At 39.5% G+C, this 23,180-nt stretch overlaps 2 protein-coding genes across 10 annotated transcripts in view; one reads left to right on the plus strand and one right to left on the minus strand.

The window, feature by feature from the left end:
* PCMT1 (protein-L-isoaspartate (D-aspartate) O-methyltransferase) overlaps positions 1-6,727 on the plus strand; it is a 42,902-nt gene extending 36,175 nt beyond the window's left edge. For 4 of the 8 annotated variants that reach the window (XR_015133299.1, XR_015133300.1, XM_086318263.1 and 1 more), the window contains exons 8-9: positions 4,224-4,367; positions 5,923-6,727. Coding sequence is in view for 4 of the 8 variants with exons in the window: in XM_086318263.1 (XP_086174389.1) it covers positions 4,224-4,367; positions 5,923-5,935 (157 nt within the window). In the remaining 4 variants the exon portion in view is untranslated. The remainder of the gene's footprint in view (positions 1-4,223; positions 4,368-5,922) is intronic. The other 4 variants (XM_086318266.1, XM_086318264.1, XM_086318269.1 and 1 more) reach the window with 1 other exon arrangement.
* Positions 6,728-9,025: 2,298 nt separating this feature from the next.
* LRP11 (LDL receptor related protein 11) overlaps positions 9,026-23,180 on the minus strand; it is a 55,484-nt gene continuing 41,329 nt past the window's right edge. The window contains exons 6-7 of one of the 2 annotated variants that reach the window (XM_086318242.1): positions 18,365-18,460; positions 9,026-10,950 (exon numbers count right to left, since the gene is read on the minus strand). In XM_086318242.1, the coding sequence (XP_086174368.1) occupies positions 10,796-10,950; positions 18,365-18,460 (251 nt within the window). In that variant the 3' untranslated portion in view covers positions 9,026-10,795. Of the gene's footprint in view, positions 10,951-16,651; positions 17,275-18,364; positions 18,461-23,180 lie in introns of those variants that run through there. The other variant, XM_086318243.1, reaches the window with a different exon arrangement.

The raw sequence follows: 23,180 nt of genomic DNA on the forward strand, positions 1-23,180 counted from the left end.
ATTAAAAAGTCACTTATATTTTCTCATCTCACATGGGAATTATGTAAAAAGCTTCCTAAGTCAGTTTCTTGTCAGGCTAGATGATTTTTTTTCCTTCAGGATTAAAGACTCATCCCAGTGCTTTCTTACAACTATTCCCTTGTTTCTCACCTGCTTTTCATCCTACTCTAATTGAGGCATCCAGAGCTAGGGAGAGTGCTCTTTGATAGTGAGATCCAATCATTGCTGGAAAGGTGTGCTAGAAACTAGATGGGGGGAAAAAAAAAGGACTTAGTGGGCATGCTGAATTCTCATGTCAGATAAACCCGGAAACTTGAATGTAGACTTTTGTCCCCTTATACTTGGAAAAATATTCCTTGCAATTCTGATGGATTAATAAAAGGAGAGAGAATGCCAGATAGATAGGCTGTAGACCTAGAATCTGTGGTATTATGCTCAAGACTATAGATAGGTAATAGTTGCATTAGTTGGTTGCAACTAACTAAATACAAATATTTATTTATATTTTATACATACATGTTTATTTTATATACCTAGAAATGAACGTTTTGTTAATCTTCTGGTAAGTTTTATTTTTGTTTTTAATAGCCACAAGGGTCGATGGAATAAGTCCATCTCTGTTTTGTGAAACAGAGGAATGTTTCAGGGTTCTTGTTCCATAAGTACTTTGTCTACTGATGTCTTCTTAAAGTGCCATGTACGCATGAAAAGGATGTTATGAGCTGACTGGGCATTTCTAGGATTGAGGGTATAGGTCCTAGTGTATCCAACTGATCCTGTGTTCCGAATTGTTCTATACTGTCCCTTTTTAATTTCTTTACCTGTGTTACACAGCATTATGATAAGCTTTACATTCTTAAAGGCAAGAATATATCGTTACTTTTGGAATTCTTTTTATGTTTTTCATAATGCTTTGCACAAAGTTAATTGTACAAAGCTTGTATTACCTCAGAAAGCCCGTGAATTAGAAAACATTCATAGATTTTGATTGTTATTTCCTGACAGTATGTATTTTCAGTTGTTCTTGATAAAGAATATAAAATACTAAATATTAGTGTCTTAGAGTTATTAGCCTAATAATTATGTGTATAATTATTTATTTTACAATAAAGTAATACGTTATATATAGTTATTAATCCAATTAATATTAAACTAAATAATCTAAACAATCTAAATAAGCTAATGTTAATCTAAATAATACGAAATCAAGTGGGCCTTAGGAAGCATCACTAAGAACAAAACTAGTGAAGGTAATGGAATTCCAGTTGAGCTATTTCAAATCCTAAAAGATGATTCTGTGAAAGTGCTGCACTCAGTATGCCAGCAAATTTGGAAAACTCAGCAGTGGCCACAGGACTGGAAAAGGTCAGTTTTCATTCCAATTTCAAAGAAAGACAATGCCAAAGAATGTTCAAACTACCGCACAATTGGACTCATTTCACATGCTAGCAAAATAATGCTCAAAATTCTCCAAGCCAGGCTTCAGCAGTTTGTGAACCGTCATCTTCCAGATGTTCAAGCTGGATTTAGAAAAGGCAGAAGAACCAGAAATCAAATTGCCAGTATCCGTTGGATCATCAAAAAAGCAAGAGAGTTCCAGAAAAACTTCTATTTCTGCTTTATTGACTACACCAAATCCTTTGACTGTGGATCACAACAAACTGAAAAATTCTTCAAGAGAAGGGAATACCAGACCACCTGACCTGCCTCCTGAGAAATCTGTATGCAGGTCAGGAAGCAACAGTTAGAACCAGACAAGGAACAGCAGACTGGTTCCAAATTGGGAAAGGAGTATGTCAAGGCTATATATTGTCACCCTGCTTACTAAACTTATATGTAGAGTACATCATGCGAAATGCTGGGCTGGATGAAGCACAAGCTGGAATCAAGATTTCCAGGAGAAATATCAATAACCTCAAATATGCAGATGACACCACCCTTTATGGCAGAAAGTGAAGAAGCACTAAAGAGCTTCTTGATGAAAGAGGAGAGTGAAAAAGCTGACTTAAAACTCAATATTCAGAAAACTAAGATCATGGCATCTGGTCCCATCACTTCATGGCAAATAGATGGGAAAACAATGAAACAGTGACAGACTTTATTTTTGGGAGGCCCCAAAATCACTGTAGATGTTGACTGCAGCCATGAAATTAAAAGACACTTGCTCCTTGCAAGAAAAGCAATGACCAACCTAGATAGCATATTAAAAAGCAGAGACATTACTTTGCCAACAAAGGTCCATCTAGTCAAAGTTATGGTTTTTCCAGTAGTCACGTATAGATATGAGAGTTGGACCATAAAGAAAGCTGAGCACTGAAGAATTGATGGTTTTGAACTGTGGTGTTGGAAAAGACTCTTGAAGGAGATCCAACCAGTCCATCCTAAAGGAAATCAGTCATGAATATTCATTGGAAGGACTGATGCTGAAGCTGAAGCTCCGATACTTTGACCACCTGATGCAAAGAACTGACTCATTGGAAAAGACCCTGATGCTGGGAAAGACTGAAGGTGGGAGGAGAAGGGGACGACAAGGATGAGATGGTTGGATGACATCATTGACTCGATGGATATGAGTTTGAGCAAGCTCCAGGAGTTGGTGATGGACAGAGAAGCCTGACATGCTGCAGTCCATGGGGTCACAAAGGGTCAGACACGAGTGAGCAACTGAACTGAATCTAATTAATATTAGCACATATATAGGGCTGCCATCTATGGGGTCACACAGAGTTGGACACGACTGAAGTGACTTACCAGCAGCAGCAGCAGCAGTTTTAAAAAGCCTTTGTAGAAATTTAATACATACTATTTTTTATTTTAAATGATCTATACATGTAAGTCAGATTAAAAATATGGTTATGTAGAATTTTAAATATTAGGAAAAATTAAGAAGGTTAATAGATTTTGAAGTCTTAGGATGTGACAGGGTTATACATGCCATGGCAGCAAATTTTTGGTTTTCCTTAACAAATGTTATAATTCAGATCTGTAAACTTAATTTCTTTTCCTTTTTTTGTGTGTGTGGGTGGGGGCGGGGGGGATACTGTTAATATCCTTGCCTTCTATTTGTTTTCCACAGTAATATTCCTATCAAAGTAATGTACATGCATTTAAAAATAGGAAAAAAACAGAAAAGAATAAAAGTCATCCATAATCCCAGAATCTAGAGATAACCTCTTATTAACATTTTAGATTTTTTCTTCTTTTCTATATATCCATAGAAGTATATACATTTCTTTTGTATTCCTGAGATCATAGTTTTATTTTATAATCTCTCTTTATTTAATAAAATATCATCAACATTGTCCTTCATCATTAGATATTTTTTAATGGTATGATTTTTTTTCACCAGTTTTATTGAGATATAATTGACATATAGCACTGTAGTAGTTTTAGGTGTACAACATAGTGATTTGGTATGTTGCAAAATGATTACCACAATAAGTTTAGGTCTTACATTCAAGTCTTTAACCCATTTTGATTTTGGGGGATGTGGTGTTAGGATAGAGGTCCGGTTTCATTCTGTTTTCATGTGGCTGTCCAGTTTTCCCAACACCACTTATTGAAGAGACTGTTCTTTCTACATCATATATTCTTGGCTCCTAATTAATTGACCATATATGCATGAGTTTACTTCTGGGCTTTTTACTCTGTTCCATTGGTCTCTATGTCTGTTTTTATGCTGAGTACCATACTGTTTTGATTACTTTGGCTTTGTAATATAGTTGGACATCAGGAAGTGTGATACCTCCAGTCTTATTGTTCTTTCTAAAGATTGCTTTGGCTATTTGGAGTCTCTTGTGGCCCTGTACACATTTTAGGATTGTTCTATTTATGTGAAGAATGTCATTGAAATTTTGATAGGGATTTTATTGACTCAGTAGATTACTTTGGGTAGTATGGATATTTTAACTATTAACTCTTCCAGTTCATGGGTATGAAATATATTTACATTTATTTGTGTCATCTTCAGTATCTTTCATTAACATTCTGTAGTTTTCAGTGTACAACTCTCACCTCTTTGGTTAAATTTACTTCCAGATATTTTATCCTTTTTGCTATAATTGTAAATGAGATTGTTTTCTTAATTTTTCTTTTGATAGTTTATTATTAGTATATAGAAACAACTAATTTTAGTTATCATCTGCAAAAAGAGACAGTTTTACGTCTTTCTTTCCGATTTTGATGCCTTTTATTTCTTTTTCTTGCCTAATTGCTCTGGCTAGGATTTCCAGTACTATGTTGAATAAAAGTGGCGAGAGTGGGCATCCTTGTCTTGTTCCTGATTTTAGAGGAAAAGCTTTCAGTTTTTCACCATTGAGAATGATGTTAGCTGTGAGCTTGTCATATGTGGCCTTTATTATGTTGAGGTACGTTCCCTCTATACCCAGTTTGTTGAGAGTTTTTAATCCTTTTCCCTTTTCAAAAAAATTTTTAAATGGAGAGGATATTTAGAAATGTACTATATTGTTGGGCAATAAAGATATTTATTGACAAAATCCTTAGTACCTTGCAACTGTAAAATGTGGTAAAGTGATTTTAAAAAATAGTATCTTTAATTCATATTTTTAAAAGCACGAGTAAATTTATGAATAGAGCATTTTGCAAGTAAACTCTTTGAAGATTAAGTATTTTAATGCTTGCATGAATTTCATTAAAAGCTGTTTCATGAGAATTATAGTACTTATATTATTTGGAAGAATATATTAAGAGGAGCCAGAACTGGTAACTTATCATTTGACAGATAATCCAGTGTTGTATGACAAAGACAACTTATGGGAGAAGTCATTTTTAAAATATTTTCTTGCACAATTTATAAAATTCATATTTTATAGAAAATACCATATTATCCAAAAATCCCTTAATTCACCACATACCTGGGAAATTTTAGCTCTTTATTTATCTTTCCTTCAAATTTATTTAACAGCTTTTTAAAAACTTAAAAAAAAAATTTATTACAGACAAGTTGCAAGAATTGTGCAAAGAGCTCCTGAATCTCTTCATCCAGAGTTAACAATTATTAATTAACACTTTCCACATTCCTTTTCATTCCCTCTTTCTATATATATACACACACACACACACACACACACACAACATTTTTTTCCCCTGGATCATTTGATATTTAATTGCAAACATCCTACTTCTTTACCCTTAAAGTACTTGAGTATTTAACAGTGTTGCTTGTTACTCAGATTATCCTCAAATAAGAAGCTTTTCTGCTAGCTTTACTTTTTTACTTTTAGCAGCTTTATTGAGGTATAGTTTATATACCATACAGTTTGCTTTAGACTGCATTTTTATTCCTGCCTTCCTCTCACTGGCAGTTGCTGGTACAGTGCTGCAGCTGGCTGAGCAAATGGTTTCTCTTAGAGCTGATAAAGCTGCCTTATGAAATCAGCTGACAGGTATATTATACCTACAGATGATGCTTTTTCTCACAGAGTTTGGTTTGAGATTGACCCACTCAGTGATTGCTCAACAATATACTCAACAGATACTCTAAACAAAAGACTAAATTTTTGTCCAGTTTTGTGAATATAAAGACTTATCTGAACTCTAAATACTTAAGTTATTATTGTACAATAAATAGTATTAGCAAGATCCTGGATCTAAAAGTTATCATTTCTCTGAATTTTTGGTCTTGAAGGAAGAAAATTACTTTTGAATTAAAAAAATAAAGAATTAAGGCCCTTCAGTTTTCATTCTTCATTCTGGAGTAGCATGAACGATGTTTGAAATGGCTGATTTCCATTTTTGCTTTGACCTGAATCATTTGCTTAGGTTTTTTTTTTTTTTTTTAATGTAATATATTGCTTGGGGATCGGTATATTTTTACTGATTTATTAGTTCTATCTAAACTGTTAGAAAGCCAAGTTTATCATATGTAACTCCTACTTATATATTCCTCTCTTTCTCCCCCAGGGATGAACTGTAAAAGCAACATCAGCTTGACCAGTATAATAATATTACAGTGGATTGCTCATCTCAGTCTTCAAAGCTTTTGAAAATCAACAGCATCACAGCTTGTTTTGAACTTTCTTACACTATTTTCAGCATGAAAATGTGTGGATTTGTGGGGTTTCTAATTCTTCAGAGAGGCATAGAAGCCAGATTGGAAAGAAGAAGGATGCAGAATATAAATTTGTGTATTATTACTTTAACATGCCCACATTTTCCTTTAAATATTAAAAGAAGGGGTTCTGCAAAATGGAAAACATGGTTTGTGAATTGATTTTGAGGAGTGACTTTTCTTAGGCACTTAATTCTGTTCTGATGTTAATTTATCGGACTGCTTTTGTGCATCAGATAACACCACCATTCACAAGTTAAGATTCTTGGTTTTTGGGTGTATGTTAGATACTACTAAGAAAATAGAGATGAGCTTCCTTTTTAAAGCTTTTGATGTGGTGTCATAGAATAGCATGTTGTAGATACAATCAGCTGCTTTGTTACCTTAAAACTAAGCATTTGTAAATATTAAAACTTAAGGAAATGGCAGGTGATGTCCCCTAAAACACTCGGCTGTTCAGATTGGACATAACTGACATAGTTCTTCCTTTTTCTCTTTAAAAATAATAGGAGACTTGTAGCTTAGTATTGTTTTTTCTGTTTCTAACTTGCTGCTCATAATGTATATGGATTTAACATGCTGTGTAAGCTGTGTCCTAGTTACTGAACAGTTTATGCAGTACTGCTTTGCCAAATAAAGTTAAAAGTGAAAGAGGCATTGGTGGTGTTTGAATATAGAAGAACCATATGTCCACCAGGTACAGAATGCTAAGGTCACAGAGAAAACATTGTTTCTCTGATGCTCCATTTTGTGAGATCTGAGTAAGTTAAGGGCTTTAATCTAACTGCACATTTGAGGAATGTAACGGTTTCTTGGGGACAAGAACTTCACCTCATTTATTATTTTTCTTTGCCTAACACAGGGCCTCTTATAGATGTACCATATGTGCTGAATGAATGAATGAACTGACCTGATGTCAAGAAAGAGCAGGTTAAGGATAAATTTACCGAAACCCATCTATGACCTACAAATAGATTTATTAATATAACGACTGTAAAATGAGTTTAAGTCAGTAACACGTTGGGATCTTGCTTAAATGTTGTGATCTTCTCTTTTACAGCAGGATCTTAGTTTTTTAAAGGGCTCTAAATCTTAAAGAAATACACGCTCTAGAAGCTATCAGAACTGGCCCTCCCAGCAAAGCCCTTCCCTCTGTTGTGTGCAAGTGTGTATGATTCTGGCAGGCAGAGCCTTAGTGAGGTGCTGAGGCAACTTTCCTCCACCTCTTAAATTAAAGTCTAACATATCACTTCTTTGAAAATAGCTTTTAAAAATTGTACATACGTCTTTGACGAGTGTCTCCTCTTGGGCAGTCAGTGTCTTAGGCACAGGAAACTTGCATTAGTTGATGACCAAACTTGTGAGTTTATTGCTGGCTTCAGTTTGCTATGGTTAGTGTTGCTTCTGGACTCAGGCCGTGAACTCTTTTGATCCAGGACTTGGCATTTGCAATAGCTTCAAAGGTCAAATATTCTCAAGGACTTTAAATTAATTCTTCAACTTATTCACTCGTCTGTATCCTTCCTAGCCATGATCAACAATTTATGTTAAGTCTCTCTGTTAGGTCTTGGGGATAAAAAAAGGCCCTTACTCTCAAGGGGTGTGTAGTCTGTAGTCCGGTTGAGGGGACAATTTATAAATCTGATAAGACAAACTAATAAGTGGCATCTGATTGGTGAAGACACATGCTATGCCAATCCTTGCTCTTGGACTTCACACTTTTTGAATTAAAAAATGTTTAGGAATTTCCCTGGGAGTCTAGTGGTTAAGACTCCAAGCTTCCACTGCAGGAGCTGGGCTTTGATCCTCGGTCAGGGAACTGAGATCTCAAATGCTGTGTGGCCAAAAAAAAAAAAAAACCCAAAAGATTTTTTAAAAATTTTGAATAAGGAGGAATGGATTTTAAGCAAGCACCATTCATTAATGGGTAAAGATTAATGAATTTTAACTATATGAACTTTTAATTTACATATGTTTTGCTCAAAGAAGAGACCAAATAGAGCACCACTAAGAAATCCTGCTTGAAGAGAACTGACTGGCCCTTGGGGCCCAAGGAAGTGTGTGTTTATCTATTATAATAAAGAGGAAAAAACCTGATAATTTCCCTATGCTTAATCCTTCCAGTATCACTGGGGCAGTGGTCATGTTGGTTCCCCACTTCAGGCTCTTTTTTTCTAACTGACCTGTGTTGTCCGGGGTAGGACTCTTCCATGCCCCCTTGCTTTGGTTCCTAGAGTGCTCTCCTGGGCCGTGAAAGCCTGCCTCCTTTCCTCATTCTCTCCTTACCCCATCACCCCCGCTCCCCACCCCCACCCCCATTTCCTGTGCTGCTTTTCTTCCCTTTCCCTTCACTTCCCTTTTTCATGAGAGGAAGTTCTAGGGCTGCTGGGTCTAAAGAACTCATCCTCACTTGGGTGGAGTATCCAGGCTGGTGATGGTCACAGTGAGGATACTTTAAGTATTAATACAAGAGGCAATGATCCAGGGACCTAGGGCAGCCGAGGACATCTGTATTTGAATTCCCACGCCTTGAACATTACTGTGCCCCTTACAGCCTTGCATCACATTGAGTAATTTCTTTTGCCAGCACTGTTTGTTTAGGTTTGTTGGTGATTATCCTATCAGGATTTTGCCTAGAAATTAGCTTTCGGATCAAAGAGGCTGCAAAATTTCCATGATAACACTACTGTATTAGTTTTCAATCAATAGTAAAAAGGATATTTTCTTGGGGGTGGGGGGGAGACCTGTGCTACCACTGGCCAGTGTCATGAGAGGAGATACACAGCATATCACTAGCCAAAGGAAAATTCAAAATTCAAGCACGGTTCCTATTGAATATGTATCACTTTTGTACCATCATAAAGAAAAAAAAAGGTAAGTCTGAGCAACATATCAAGTTGGAGACCATCTGTACTAGTAAGTATTAAAAGTTGTAAAAAAAAAAAAAAAAGAGGCTTAAGAATAAAATACAATTTATTAAAGAATATTGTACACATAGATATGGGACATCTTTTTATCAAGAATTTCAACACCATAGCAATACTAAATTGTGTTTTAATTTCTTCATGTATAAAAGATGTGCTGAAAGATGCATGCCTCAACAGTTTTTATTTTATTGAATATGGCTGTAGGTGACATCCTTCTATATAAAAACAAACTGCACAGCATCACATAAAGAATACAAACATCTTAAGTTCATTCATACAGTCATTTCTCTAAACTCCTTAAGGAGAAATTTAAATCTTTGCTCAACTCTAAAATTCAACAAAATGCTCGAGTTTCTCAGGAAATAAAAAATAACCAATTTGTTTTCTGACCACTAACTGCCCATTTCTTAATATATATCTCTGACCCAAATTAAGTCCTTTGCTAAAGGAACAACCTACATCAGGTTCAGTCTAAACATAGTTTTCTAGAGGGTTTTCAAGTATCTTAAAAGATTTACCACTTAAGGTAAAAAAAAAAAAAAACTATTATATAAATAGAACACATACATTCGCCTCAGTAATTTCTAGAATGTGTATTGTCCCAGCATTAAGGAATGGTGGAAATAATATGCCTTTAAAATCCTACAGATTAAAAGGCAAAAGATGCTAAGCTAGATGCTGGTTTTCTATAAAGATGAATTTGTGCAAAACTCCCTTATGCTCTGGGAATATATAAGCCTGGCATTAGCTGTTTGCATACTGTAATATTTTAGAGCATTAAATAAATAATGGGAAAACTGCATCACTCCACTGAATGGAAGAATCACCGATTCTTAAGTTGAATATTTATTCATGAATCACTGACTCTTATTTTTGCAAAAGCTGTACCCAGAGATCCATTCAGTGTTGTTTTTCCATTTGAATGTGGTTTTTTCCTTCCCTCAACACTAATGTTGAAAACCAGTTTCTATATAAGTGAGCTGCTATGTTCTGGACCATTGAGCAGCATTGAGTAGATCCAAGAAAGAACTAAACATCCTTGTTCATTTTTCCCTCAGCTAAGTGTTAAGTTTTTGACCTGCCAGGTTCTCTGCTTCTGCTTTGATTTCCTATCTCACTTGATGACCATGTTAGAGCTACTTGTAATCGGAAGTCTGAGTTACTCTCCATTGGGAGAATGAAGCAGCCACGTGACATGATGTCAGTCAGCGATTGGAAACAACTGCTATTTACCTTCCCGGAGGCCTCATTGACCTGATCATTAGGCTTATAGCTTAGATATTCCTGCCACAGGTAATATCTCATTGAAGGTGTGTGCTCAATTGAGATCCATCCCCAGAAACAGGTTTTGAAGAGGAGAAGGGAAAGGAGAGCACTGGAAGCTGAGAGGAAGGGGAAGGCCACGGGACAAGGGATGCGGGGTGCTATGAAGTGCCAACGGCTGGCTTCTGTGAAGCAAAGTGTTAACACCGCCAGTGTCAGGCGCCTCTAGAGACACAGAATTTTCTGCCTTGGCTAACTACAAATTCCTATTTTTAGGGATAGCTTACATAAATCAGAATTAGATTTGTAAAAGTCTTTAATCATGTGGACTCCTCTAAATTTCAAAATATGTTACATACTTCCCAAGGAAAATCAATAAATAAAAGCAAAGGTTGAGTATTTGCAGAATCTTCCAGGGTTTTCAGTAGTTTTCTTAGCTTAGTTAAAAACAAGAGGTAATAAATATCAGAACTCAAACTATGTATAAATTATAAGTGAAACATGTCCTTGCCCTCAGCTGTTTAGATTCCACTTATTATAGATACATCCCATTTATGAGGTAGTCAGATTCCTCAGATGTAATGGGACGAGCTTTTTTAAGTTTCTGTTTCACCAGTCGTAGTCGACAGGCAACCATGAGAAGCAGCAAAGCAGTGATAGCCAAACCCAGGGCCAGAGGCAGCACTGCACCTGTGCAAGGTCAGAAATGAACAAGGGTGAGTCAATGATTAAGAACAGTAACAGCTACAATCTACTATATGATAAACACTGTGCATGCACTGTTTTATTTAACTTGAACAACTCAGTAGGTACTTGTACTACTACAAGTACTATTAATACTACAAGTAGGTACTTGTACTACCTCTGTTTGGCAGATTAACTGAGGTACAGAAAGATTAAGTAATTGGCCTAAGAGCACACAGCTTGTAAACTGAGGTCTAGGTCTCAAACACAGGCTTCCTTAAAGCCAACTTGTGTGGCAAGTTCCTATGAGATGCATATGCCAACAGCGGGTACAAATGTTGTAGTCAGACTCCCCTATATCCAACTTTAATAGACATCCTGTAAACAGACAACCGCAAAGACACTGTAGCCATAGGAAATATTTTCATTGTAGCTTACATTTATGGATTCATACATGATCATTCTCCATTAAAATAAATATGGACGAACTCCTGATTCCTTGCTCTGGTTAGGGCTTAAAGACATTTTTATTTCCTAAAGCCAGAGAACCTACTCTCAGCCTGTAGAACCATTATTAAAAACTTGAGGAAGTGACTTCCCTGGTGGTCTAGTGGCTAGGACTGCGCTCCCTATGCAGGGGTCCAGGTTCAATCCCTGGGCAGGGAACTAAGAAACTAAGAGTTCACGTGCTGCAACTAAACATGTATGCATGCTGCAACTAAGACCAGGTGCAGCCAAATAAATAATTTTAAAAACAGGCAAAAAAATCTCTACTTCTCCTTCATGGGTTTTTTCCCTGTGGGGTTGGTCCTAGACACCTAGACTAGAAGCATCTTTTAGAGCCGTCCAGGAGCCCAGAAGGGACAGAGTGTACCCCAGATCAGTCTGTCTTATCAAGCTCAGCAGGGTCTATTCTTAGTCTGCTTTGCTCTGTAGTCAGGCCAGGCTTGGAGATGGTATGGTGGAAATATTTTTAGCTACAGGGGCCTTGCCAACTGGTGGAACTAGAAGAGCAAAAATCTCCATTGCATAAACTGACTTCATAATATTTTCTTTCATTTATTTATTCATTCATTTTGCATTAATAGCCATGTGCCTGACACTGGTAATCAAAGATAGTAAAGAGTGCTTTATACATGAAGTACTTTAATTCTCACAACCACCATATGAGTTCGTACTGTTTGTATCCCCATTTTACAAATGAGGGAACTAAGTTATTGAGGATTAAGTGACTTGACTAAGTATGGGACGTGGTAAAACAGTACAGTTTCAGAACCACTATTTATACCACTTCTTCAAAAGTTAAATGAGAGCATTTTCTAATGCCATTTTCTAATGATCATTTTCAAATCTGGGTAAGAAAGACATTTAAATGAAAAGATACAATAAAGTATTATAGTTACTATGGTAGAATTATATATGAAGTGCAGATATAAAAAGGAGTGGTCCATGCATCTGATTCCTAGGACGTTGCTTGCACGATTTAGATGACTGATGGACCTTGTTTAGGGTAGGCGAGGGAGATTATTTTTTGACAGTTTCATATTGAGATGCCTACAGCCATGAAATTAAAAGACGCTTACTCCTTGGAAGGAAAGTTACGACCAACCTAGATAGCATATTGAAAAGCAGAGACATTACTTTGCCAACGAAGGTCTGTCTAGTCAAGGCTATGGTTTTTCCTGTGGTCATGTATGGATGTGAGAGTTGGACTGTGAAGAAGGCTGAGCGCTGAAGAATTGATGCTTTTGAACTGTGGTGTTGGAGAAGACTCTTGAGAGTCCCTTGGACTGCAAGGAGATCCAACCAGTCCATTCTGAAGGAGATCAGCCCTGGGATTTCTTTGGAAGAAATGATGCTAAAGCTGAAACTCCAGTACTTTGGCCACCTCATGCGAAGAGTTGACTCATTGGAAAAGACTCTGATGCTGGGAGGGATTGGGGGCAGGAGGAGAAGGGGACGACAGAGGATGAGATGGCTGGATGGCATCACTGACTCGATGGACGTGAGTCTGGGTGAACTCCGGGAGTTGATGATGGACAGGGAGGCCTGGCGTGCTGCGATTCATGGGGTCGCAAAGAGTCGGACACGACTGAGCGACTGAACTGAACTGAACTGAACGCCAATCCAGGTAGAATTTTCTATTTGGTTCTTCGATTAGTTGGGCTTAAATATGTGAAGGGTTGGGACTTCTCTGGTGGTCCAGTGGTTAAGAATCAGCCTGCCAAATGTGGGAGACATGGATTTGATCCCTGACCCGGGAAGATTCCACATGTCATGGAGCAACTAAGCCCATACACCACAACTACTGAGCCCGTGTGCCGCAACTACTGAAGCCCGCATCTCCTGGAGCCTGTGCTCTGCAACAAGAGAAGCCACTGCAAGGAGAAGCCTTCACACCGCAACTAGAGAGTGGTCCCTGCTCACCACAACTAGAGAAAGATCGAGCACAGCAGCAAAGACCCAGCACAGCCAAAGTAAGATAAATACATAAAATTTTTTAAAAATATGTGGAGCCCTTTAGGATTAAGGTGGTGGTTGCAGCTACAAAACTGGGTGAGACTTCCAGAGAGAAAGGGAAGAGAGAAGAGGGCCAGGAACAAGGCTCTAGGAGACATCAACATTTAAGAGGGCAGACAAAGAAGAGAACCAGAAAGCATAGAAAGAGACATGTCAGAGGGATGGCTGGCAACCAACCGAGCGGGGAGTCCTGGAAGCAGAGGGCTGAGGCTATTTCAAGAGGACAGTGGTCAGCAGAATCGAATGCTAAGGAAAGGTCAAGTGAGGCGAGGCCTGGAGAGGCCACTGCGCTTAGCAATTGGGAGTTCATTTACAGGGAGATTGAAGGCTGAGGGATGCTGTTTTGTTTCTTGTATATTTTGAGAGCTGAATGTGTCTAGGGGAATGAACCAGTGGAGATTATAAACATGGGGAGTTAATAAATGATGGAAAAACAAACTTGAGGTGATAAGGAGCTGCATCAAGGTCGGGGGAGGGATACTGACCTTGGAAAGAGGGGATACTTTTCCTTTAGCACTGGAGGAAAGGAAGAGAGGGTGGAAGACTTCCCTGATGGTCCAGTGATTAAGACTCCACACTCCCAATGCAGGGGACATGGCTTTGATCCCTGGTTGGGGGATTAAGATCCCACATACAGCACAGTGGGGCCAAGAAAAAAAAAAGAGAGAGGGTGGGTACTGACAGGTATTGGGGGCAAGTAACTGAGAAAGTTCACTCCTGATGGTGGTGGTGGTTTAGTCACTAAGTCGTGTCTGACTCTTGCAGCCCCATGGACTGTAGCCCGCCAGGCTCCTCTGTTCATGGGATTCTCCAGGCAAGAATATGGGAGTGGGTTATCATGCCCTCCTCCAGGGGATCTTCTTAACCCTGAGATCGAATTTGAATCTCTTGTGTCTCCTAAGTTGACAGACAGGTTCTTTTCCACTAGCGCCACCTGGGATAGCTTTGATTTTCTGAGCTTAAAATCATTCCCAGGTATAGCTGGCCTCCTCTCCAAGACAAGAGGAGCTGGAGCTGAGTACACACTAATGGCATTTCAAACTCTGGTGTATTTGTGGAATCCTAGGTAAAACTGAAGAAAATTCTCAAGAACATTCTGGAGTTGTCTGGGTTCAGGAGGATGGGATGAGGAGGTTGCATCAGTGACTCTTGATACAAAACAGTGGTTTGAGTGAGGCCAGTATTCCCAAGGGCTTCCCAGGAAGCTCAGTGGCAAAGAATCTGCCTGCCAATGCAGGAGACGCTGGAGGCGTGGGTTCAATCCTTGGGTCAGGAAGATCCCCTGGAAAAGGAAATGGCAACCACTACAGTATTCCTACCTGGAAAATCCCATGGACAGAGGAGGCTAGGAGGCTACAGTCCATGGGGTTGCAAAGAGTTGGACATGACTGAGCATACATGCACAATATTCCCAAAGAGAATTGTAAAAGATAAGAGTCTGTGATAAACCAACCATCTAGAATTTGACTCTTGAGCTGGTGCATACATTCCAGTTTCCTAATGGTGACCCTGAGGAAAGAAGTTCTGAAAAGGCTCAGTTTGGCCCTGAAGGTGTCAGTTTCCCTGCATCTTCCAGTACTAGTCACAAAGATGGATAGGTTACAAAGGAACTGGATGAAAAAGAGACTTTGGTCAACCCTAGGAATCTAAAACCATTTCTTACAAACTGGATTCCAACACCCAGCCCCAGTTCTGCTTGTTCAGGGAAGGAAATTGATTACAGGCTGCCTTTCTAAATGCATATGACTTGTTTGAAGATGAACACCAGCGTTCAGGCTTCAGGAGAAGAGAGCTATGATTGAAGACCCCAGTCCCAAGAATGGGACTCAGAGGGAGCTATGGCAATCATAAAACAGCATATAATCTAAGGGGATTTTCTGTTTGCCAAAGTCAGATACGGCTTCCCAAGTGCTCCGTAGTAAAGAATCTGCCTGCCAATGCAGGAGAGGAGGATTCAGTCCCTGGGTCAGGCAGATCCCCTGGATAGGAAATTGCAACCCACCTCCAGCATTCTTGCCTGGGAAATCCCATGAACAGAGGAGACTGGCGGACTACAGTCCATGAGGTCACAAAAGAGTTGGATACAATTTAGCAACTAAACAACAACAAAAAGTCAGGCATAGGGTTGCTCTACTGTCAGATCTGATTCCCGGCTAATGAATCAGGAATGATTTATTAATCAATTTGATGACAAAGAAGATGACGCCTCACATAAAGTATTTGCTAGGATACTGAAAGTTATTTTCAACTTTTAAATACTCAGTTGGCATACTTTAATGCTTTTAGTTCAGGTAATTTAAAATTTCCCACCTTCTTCTAAGGGCTTCCCAGGAGGCACTATTGGTAAAGAACCAGCCTGCCAGTTCAGGAGACATAAGAGATGCAGGCTTGATACCTGGGTCTGGAAGATTCCCTGGAGAAGGGAATGGCTACCCACTCCAGTATTCTTGCCTGGAGAATCCCATGGACAGAGGAGCCTGGCAGGATACAGTCTATGGGGTCTCAAAGAATTGAACACGACTAATGAGAAACACTGGGCTGGAGGAAGCACAAGCTGGAATCAAGATTCCTGGGAGAAATATCAATAACCTCAGATATGCAGATGATACCACCCTTATGGCAGAAAGTGAAGGGGAACTAAAAAGCCTCTTGATGAAAGTGAAAGAGAAGAGTGAAAAAGTTGGCTTAAAGCTCAACATTCAGAAAACGAAGATGATGGCATCTGGTCCCATCACTTCATGGGAAATAGATGGGGAAACAGTGGAAACAGTGTCAGACTTTATTTTTGGGGGCTCCAAAATCACTGCAGATGGTGACTGCAGCCATGAAATTAAAAGACGCTTACTCCTTGGAAGAAAAGTTATGACCAACCCAGATAGCATATTGAAAAGCAGAGACATTAATTTGCCAACAAAGGTCCGTCTATTCAAGGCTATGGTTTTTCCAGTGGTCATGTATGGATATGAGAGTTGGACTATGAAGAAAGCTGAGCGCTGAAGAATTGATGGTTTTGAACTGTGGTGTTGGAGAAGACTCTTGAGAGTCCCTTGGACTGCAAGGAGATCCAACCAGTCCATTCTAAAGGAGATCAGCCCTGGATGTTCTTTGGAAGGAATGATACTAAAGCTGAAACTCCAGTACTTTGGCCACCTCATGCGAAGAGTTGACTCATTGGAAAAGACTCTGATGCTGGGAGGGATTGGGGGCAGGAGGAGAAGGGGACGACAGAGGATGAGATGGCTGGATGGCATCACCTACTCGATGGACATGAGTTTGAGTGAACTCTGGGAGATGGTATTGGACAGGGAGGCCTGGCATGCTGCGATTCATGGGGTCTCAAAGAGTTGGACATGACTGAGCGACTGAACTGAACTGAACTGAACTGAAGAGACTTAACACACACACACGCACACACACTCTTCTAAAACACACCATGCTAGTTTTCTCAGAAATGAGTTAAGTAGATGAACTGGGTATTCTGTTCATAAGACTGGGAGTGACACTCAGGTATATAGCAATTAGGACAGGCACCGGGCAATTAGAACCAAAGGTCTCTGGACACATCTGGCCATGGAGGCAAGGGGCGAGCCCCGTTCTCTGTGTCTGTCGGCAGGGGGTGGGCTCTTCTTTTTTCTTTAGTTTATTTTTTGGCTGCAGCACTGAGTCTCTGTTGCTGTGAGCAGAGGCAGTGACGCTCTGGTCGTGCAGCGCTGGCTTCGCGTTGTGGCGGCTTCTCTCGTGGTGGCACACAGGCTTAATTGTTCCACAGCATGTGGAATCTCCCCGGATCAGGGATCGAACTGGCGTCTCCTGCATTGGTAGGCAGATTCTCAGCCACTGGACCACCAGTGAAGTCCAACAGGCTCTTTTTATTCAAATATCCTGGGACAGCTATGTCCAGCAGGTCTGCAGACCAGGCAGCATCTAGATACTTGATATCTGGATTATTTTATTATTTATTATTTAAAATTTTATTTATTATTAAAAATTTATGTATTATTTAACAATTTTATTTAAAAATTATATGTGACCATTGTTACGAGACTACTTCTAGGATAAAAAGGAAGTCTTCTCAATGTTTAGATCTGTAGCTTAATAATATTTGGTTCTCCTAAACTTTATTTTACTAATTAGTTTGTGAGATTTAGGATCAAAATCTACCTTTCTACAGGACTATGTTGAAAGTGTTTCCTATCTAGTTAAGAATAACCTAAACCATGACATTATAGTTTTCTTTCTACTTACTAAATATCCCCTCTACCTCCTGCACCCTTTCCCCATTCCTGTGTCTTCCATCTCTTGTTACTGAAGCACTTGGAGAGAGAACGGTACACTCTAACACCTCTGCCCTTGTTGATCACAAATAACAGTCATAATAGCCATCATTTATATGGCTTATTGCATGAGCCAAGCAATATGCTAAAAACTCTATATGATGTCCTATCTATTCTCCCTAACAGCTCTGTGAGGCAGGTATAGTTATTACACGCGTCTGACCAATGAGGAAATTGAGATGCAGAGAGAGAAGATAACCGGCATGGAGTTAGTGATGGAGCAGGGGATTTGAACCTTGGCATCTGATCTGAAAGCCCATGTTCTTAACCACTGTGTCCTGAGTACTACTCATTCCACAGAATGTTACCCCTGGAAAGGGACTGTAGTGATCATCCTCTCCAGTCAACTCAGAGAACAGAAAGCTGAGGACCAAAGCTGTGAAGATACTAGTTCAAGAGCCCCAAGATGAAGTGTGATATAGAAGATGAGAATACACAGTTTTTCCAACCCATATACCCTGTTCTTGTCATGAATTCTTGCAGATTCAGTTAATAAGCTCAGCTACAGGATACGTGGTTCTGCAATTGTTCTGACTCTGCAATGAATTTCCAAGGTGAACATTTACCTGCTTCTGGGGCTGGGTGTTCCCCTCCTCCTCGATTGCTCTTTGACTCAAAAATATAATTTTCCTCTTTTCTGTTCTTCCCTGAGGAACCACCATCTGTGGAAAATAAATAAAACATATTGAAGGTGCATCAGAAACTTCAGGAAATAGACATGAAAATACAGCCTCATATATATATATATGTATATATATACATATATATATTAAGGTAGGGCTTAAAGAAAGGACTTACAGGCTTTATTTCTTCAATAAACATAGGCCTACGTTTGATACTAAAACACGAGATAACCAATGTGACCAACCGAATAAAGCAGAGGTGAGGCTAGTGAAAAACCATTGGACGGAGACGGCAAACAAGCTCACCACTCCAGAACTTACCCCTCACTCCACCCCCACCCCTACCCCTCCACCCAGAGAAGGAAGGGAAAAGCTCAGCTAGAAAAGTCAAGGGTTAGGTTTGGACTTTATACCATAGAACGCAGAAACAGTCCAGAAACATTTTTTTCTTTAGAAACTGAACACATAAGTCACTCACAAAGCAACTTCACTTTCTTACCTCAATGCTGTTTGGCAGGCATTAATAGCTCTTTTGCCTTTTTTTTTTTTTTCTAGTTAGTCTCAGAGAGGTTCAGTGCTTGCCCGGTTTCATTCTGGTAATCAGTGAGTCATAGGGTTGAGATTTAAACTCAGATGTGTCTAACTGCTTGTTGGTGGAAACCAGCACTTCTGATTTAATGATAGCTTGTTCATTGTTTAACTGTTCTATTCAGTTATAACATACTCCTGAGAGCAAATGTAATAGAAGATTAAATCTTAGAATTTTCATCTCAGGTTCTGGTGAGCCATGGTTGTATCATTCTATTATCTGCCATTTAGGAATTCATAGAACTTGTGTGCTTAATGATATTGACAATATTGTAATGAATGAGTTAGTGGAGTTACCCTCAGGCTGAAGTGTAATTTCAGGTGAGACTTTTGCAAAATAAAATGCTCAATGGAAATGAATCAGAAGTGATCTGCTGATGTGAGGAATTTTATGAAGAAACAAACAAACAAAAAACTGTAAAGCTTCTTCAGCATATTGAAAACCAGGGACATGACTTTGCCAACAAAGGTCCGTCTAGTCAAGGCTATGGTTTTTCCAGTGGTCATGTATGGATGTGAGAGTTGGACTATAAAGAAAGCTGAGCACCGAAGAATTGATGCTTTTGAACCGTGGTGTTGGAGCAGACTCTTGAGAGTCCCTTGGACTGCAAGGAGATTCAACCAGTCCATCCTAAAGGAGATCAGTCCTTAGTGTTCATTGGAAGGACTGATGCTGAAGCTGAAATTCCAATACTTTGGCCACCTGATGCAAAGAAGTGACTCATTGGAAGACCCTGATGCTGGGAAATAGTGAGGGCAGGAGGAGAAGGGGATGATAGAGGATGAGATGGTTGGATGGCATCACCAACACAATGGACATGAGTTTGAGCAAACTCTGGTCGTTGGTGATGGTCAGGGAGGCCTGGCATGTTGCAGTTCATGGGGTCAAAAAGAGTCATACACGACTGGGTAACTAAACTGAACTGATGGGACCAGATGTCATGATCTTAGTTTTCTGAATGTTGAGTTTTAAGCCAACTTTTTCACTCTCCTCTTTCACTTTCATCAAGAGGCTCTTTAGTTCTTCTTCACTTTCTGCCATAAGAGCAGTGTCATTTGCACATCTGAGGTTATTGATATTTCTCCTAGAAATCTTGATTTCAGCCTGTGCTTCACTGAGCCCAGCATTTCTCATGATGTACTCTGCATAGAAGTTAAATAAGCAGGGTGACAATATACAGCCTTGACGTACTCCTTTCCCAATTTGGAACCAGTCTGCTGTTCCATGTCCGGTTCTAACTGTTGCTTCTTGACCTGCATACAGATTTCTCAATAGGCAGGTCAGGTGGTCTGGTATTCCCTTCCTTTAAGAGTTTTCCATAGCTTGTTGTGATCCACATAGTCAAAGCCTTTGGGGTAGTCAATAAAGCAGAAGTAGATGTTTTTCTGGAACTCTCTTGCTTTTTCAACGATCCAACACATGTTGGCAATTTGATCTCTGGTTCCTCTGCCTTTTCTAAATCCAGCATGAACATCTGGAAGTTCACGGTTCATGTACTGTTGAAGCCTGGCTTGGAGAATTTTCAGCATTACTTTGCTAGCGAGTGAGATGAGTACAATTGTGAGGTAGTTTGAATATTCTTTGTCATTACCTTTCTTTTCTTTTCTTTTTTTTTAAACATTGCCTTTCTTTAACAAATAGATTCAAGGGATTAGATTTGATAAACAGAGTGCCTGAAGAACTGTGGATGGAGATTCATGACATTGTACAGGAGGCAGTGATCAAGACCATCCCCAAGAAAAAGAAATTCAAAAAGGCAAAATGGTTGTCCAAGGAGGCCTTGCAAACAGCTGAGAAAGGAAAAGACTTAAAAGGTAAAGGAGAAAAGGAAAGATATACCCATTTGAATGCAGAGTTCCAAAATAGCAAGGAGAGATAAGAAAGCCTTCCTCAGTGATCAATGCAAAGAAACAGAGGAAAACAATAGAATGGGAAAGACTAGAGATCTCTTCAAGAAAATTAGAGATACCAAGGGAACATTTCATGCAAAAATGGGCACAATAAAGGACAGAAATGGTATGGGACCTAACAGGAGCAGAAGATATTAAGAAGAGGTGGCAAGAATACACAGAAGAACTATACAAAAAAGATCTTCATGACTCAGATAACCACGATGGTGTGATCACTCACCTAGAGCCAGATATCCTGGAATGTGAAGTCAAGTGGGCCTTAGAAAGCATCACTATGAACAAAGCTAGTGGAGGTGATGGAATTCCAGTTGAGCTATTTCAAATCCTAAAAGATGATGCTGTGAAAGTGCTGCACTCAATATGCCAGCAAATTGGAAAACTCAGCAGTGGCCACAGAACTGGAAAAGGTCAGTTTTCATTCCAATCCCAAAGAAAGGCAATGCCAAATAATGTACCAGAATACTTTATATTTAAAGGCGTCAGCTGATTATAGCTCATTAGATGATATTTTCCAAAGAAGTTAGGTCAATGAAAGAGGACCTACTCCCTTCAAAATAAGTTTGTGGAAATAGCCATCTGATTATCTTCATTTGTGACAAGTACATTTCTTTAACTAAATCTTCCATTCATTTGAGAATCCAGTTGATTCCCACCACCATGCAGGAAGACAATAGACTATTCAGAATGAAAACATGATATATGGGGCATGTGAGAAAAAAAAAAGAAACCCTTTAAATATCCTTTGTGAGAATGTCCCTTCTGAATAAAATACTTTCCATGATAATCCAAAGATCGAAGTTGCTCACTCATTACCTCCAGAGATAAGTCCAACAGTGAGGCTTTGGCATATTTAGCATGGGAATTCGAGAAAGTACAGGCAAAGCCCCTCACCTCCATACAGAAATTGTGCATTCTCCTAAGTCCATGCCAGAGAAGGCAATGGCACCCCACTCCAGTACTCTTGCCTGGAAAATCCCATGGATGGAGGAGGCTGGTAGGCTGCAGTCCATGGGGTAGCGAAGAATCGGACACAACTGAGCGACTTCCCTTTCACTTTTCACTTTCATGCATTGGAGAAGGAAATGGCAACCCACTCCAGTCTTCTTGCCTGGAGAATCCCAGGGACGGCGGAGCCTGGTGGGCTGCCGTCTATGGGGTCGCACAGAGTCGGACACGACTGAAGTGACTTAGCTTAGCTTAGCTTAGCTAAGTCCATGCTTTAATCCGGATCCTTAAAAAATTTGGCTAATCTGCTGGGATGAACATGTATTCTAGTTTAAAAAAGAAATCCAGATTCAGGGTCAGGAGGGAGGCTCAAGAGGGAGGGGACATATGTGTACCTGTGGCTGACTCATGTTGATATATGGCAGAAACCAGCATAATATTGTAAAGCAATTATTCTCCAGTTAAAAAGTTATTAGACTAGTCAGCAAATGGAAGAAGGTTGTTAGAGCGTGGAATAAAAAATTTAATTATTAAAAAGAAAAAACAACCCAGATTCAGTGTGAATGGGGATACCCGACCATTTTTCTAGCCGATCTGCAGAACTGGAAACCAGATGTCTTTCCTTCGGCTGGGTCCACACAAGAGGACTGCCTTGTTAACAGACGACTTGGACCACACAGAGAACAGGCCTTAGAGCTGCAACCACCCTGGAAAACAATCCAGCCATTGTGCTTCTGCATCACGAGCAAATGCCAGCCCCGCTGTGCCTCTGAGAGTACAGAGCATGCGTTCACCGGTGGGACTGAATATTCGCCCACACCCTTAACTTCATCCTTAGTAACATGCTTGGCATAAATTCCTAACAGCAGGCTAACTGGGTCAAGGCATACATACAAGGCTTCAGAAACTGCCCTCTGGAAGACTGTACTAATTTGAATCCCACCAAAAGTAGGTGAGACACTTCTCTATACACTTATAAATATTATTATGTTTTCACCTTTGCCAATGTGGTAGATTAAAAAACTTCCTCTCATTACTTTCTATACTACATTATTAGTATTAATCTTAGTATCTCTTTAGCGTGTCTTCAGTGAGTTAAGTCAAGTCTTATTTATCCTCCCAAGCCTGTGAGGGAAGGAGGGAGCGGAAAAGTCAACTTGTCTATATTTACTGTACTAGCTGATGATCCTTGTAAAACACTGGTATAGGTCACAAGCCATAATGCATTAAAAAAATTTTTAATGAATGGGTTTGGTCTTCATCACTTTGTGCAGGCTTTCTCTAGGTGTGGCGAGTGGGGGCTACTTTTTGCTGT

This window comes from Bos grunniens, chromosome 9, assembly GCF_055505025.1.
Source record: "Bos grunniens cultivar Pamir isolate PY7600 chromosome 9, Bosgru_T2T1.0, whole genome shotgun sequence".
Classification (NCBI taxonomy): Eukaryota; Metazoa; Chordata; class Mammalia; order Artiodactyla; family Bovidae; genus Bos; species Bos grunniens.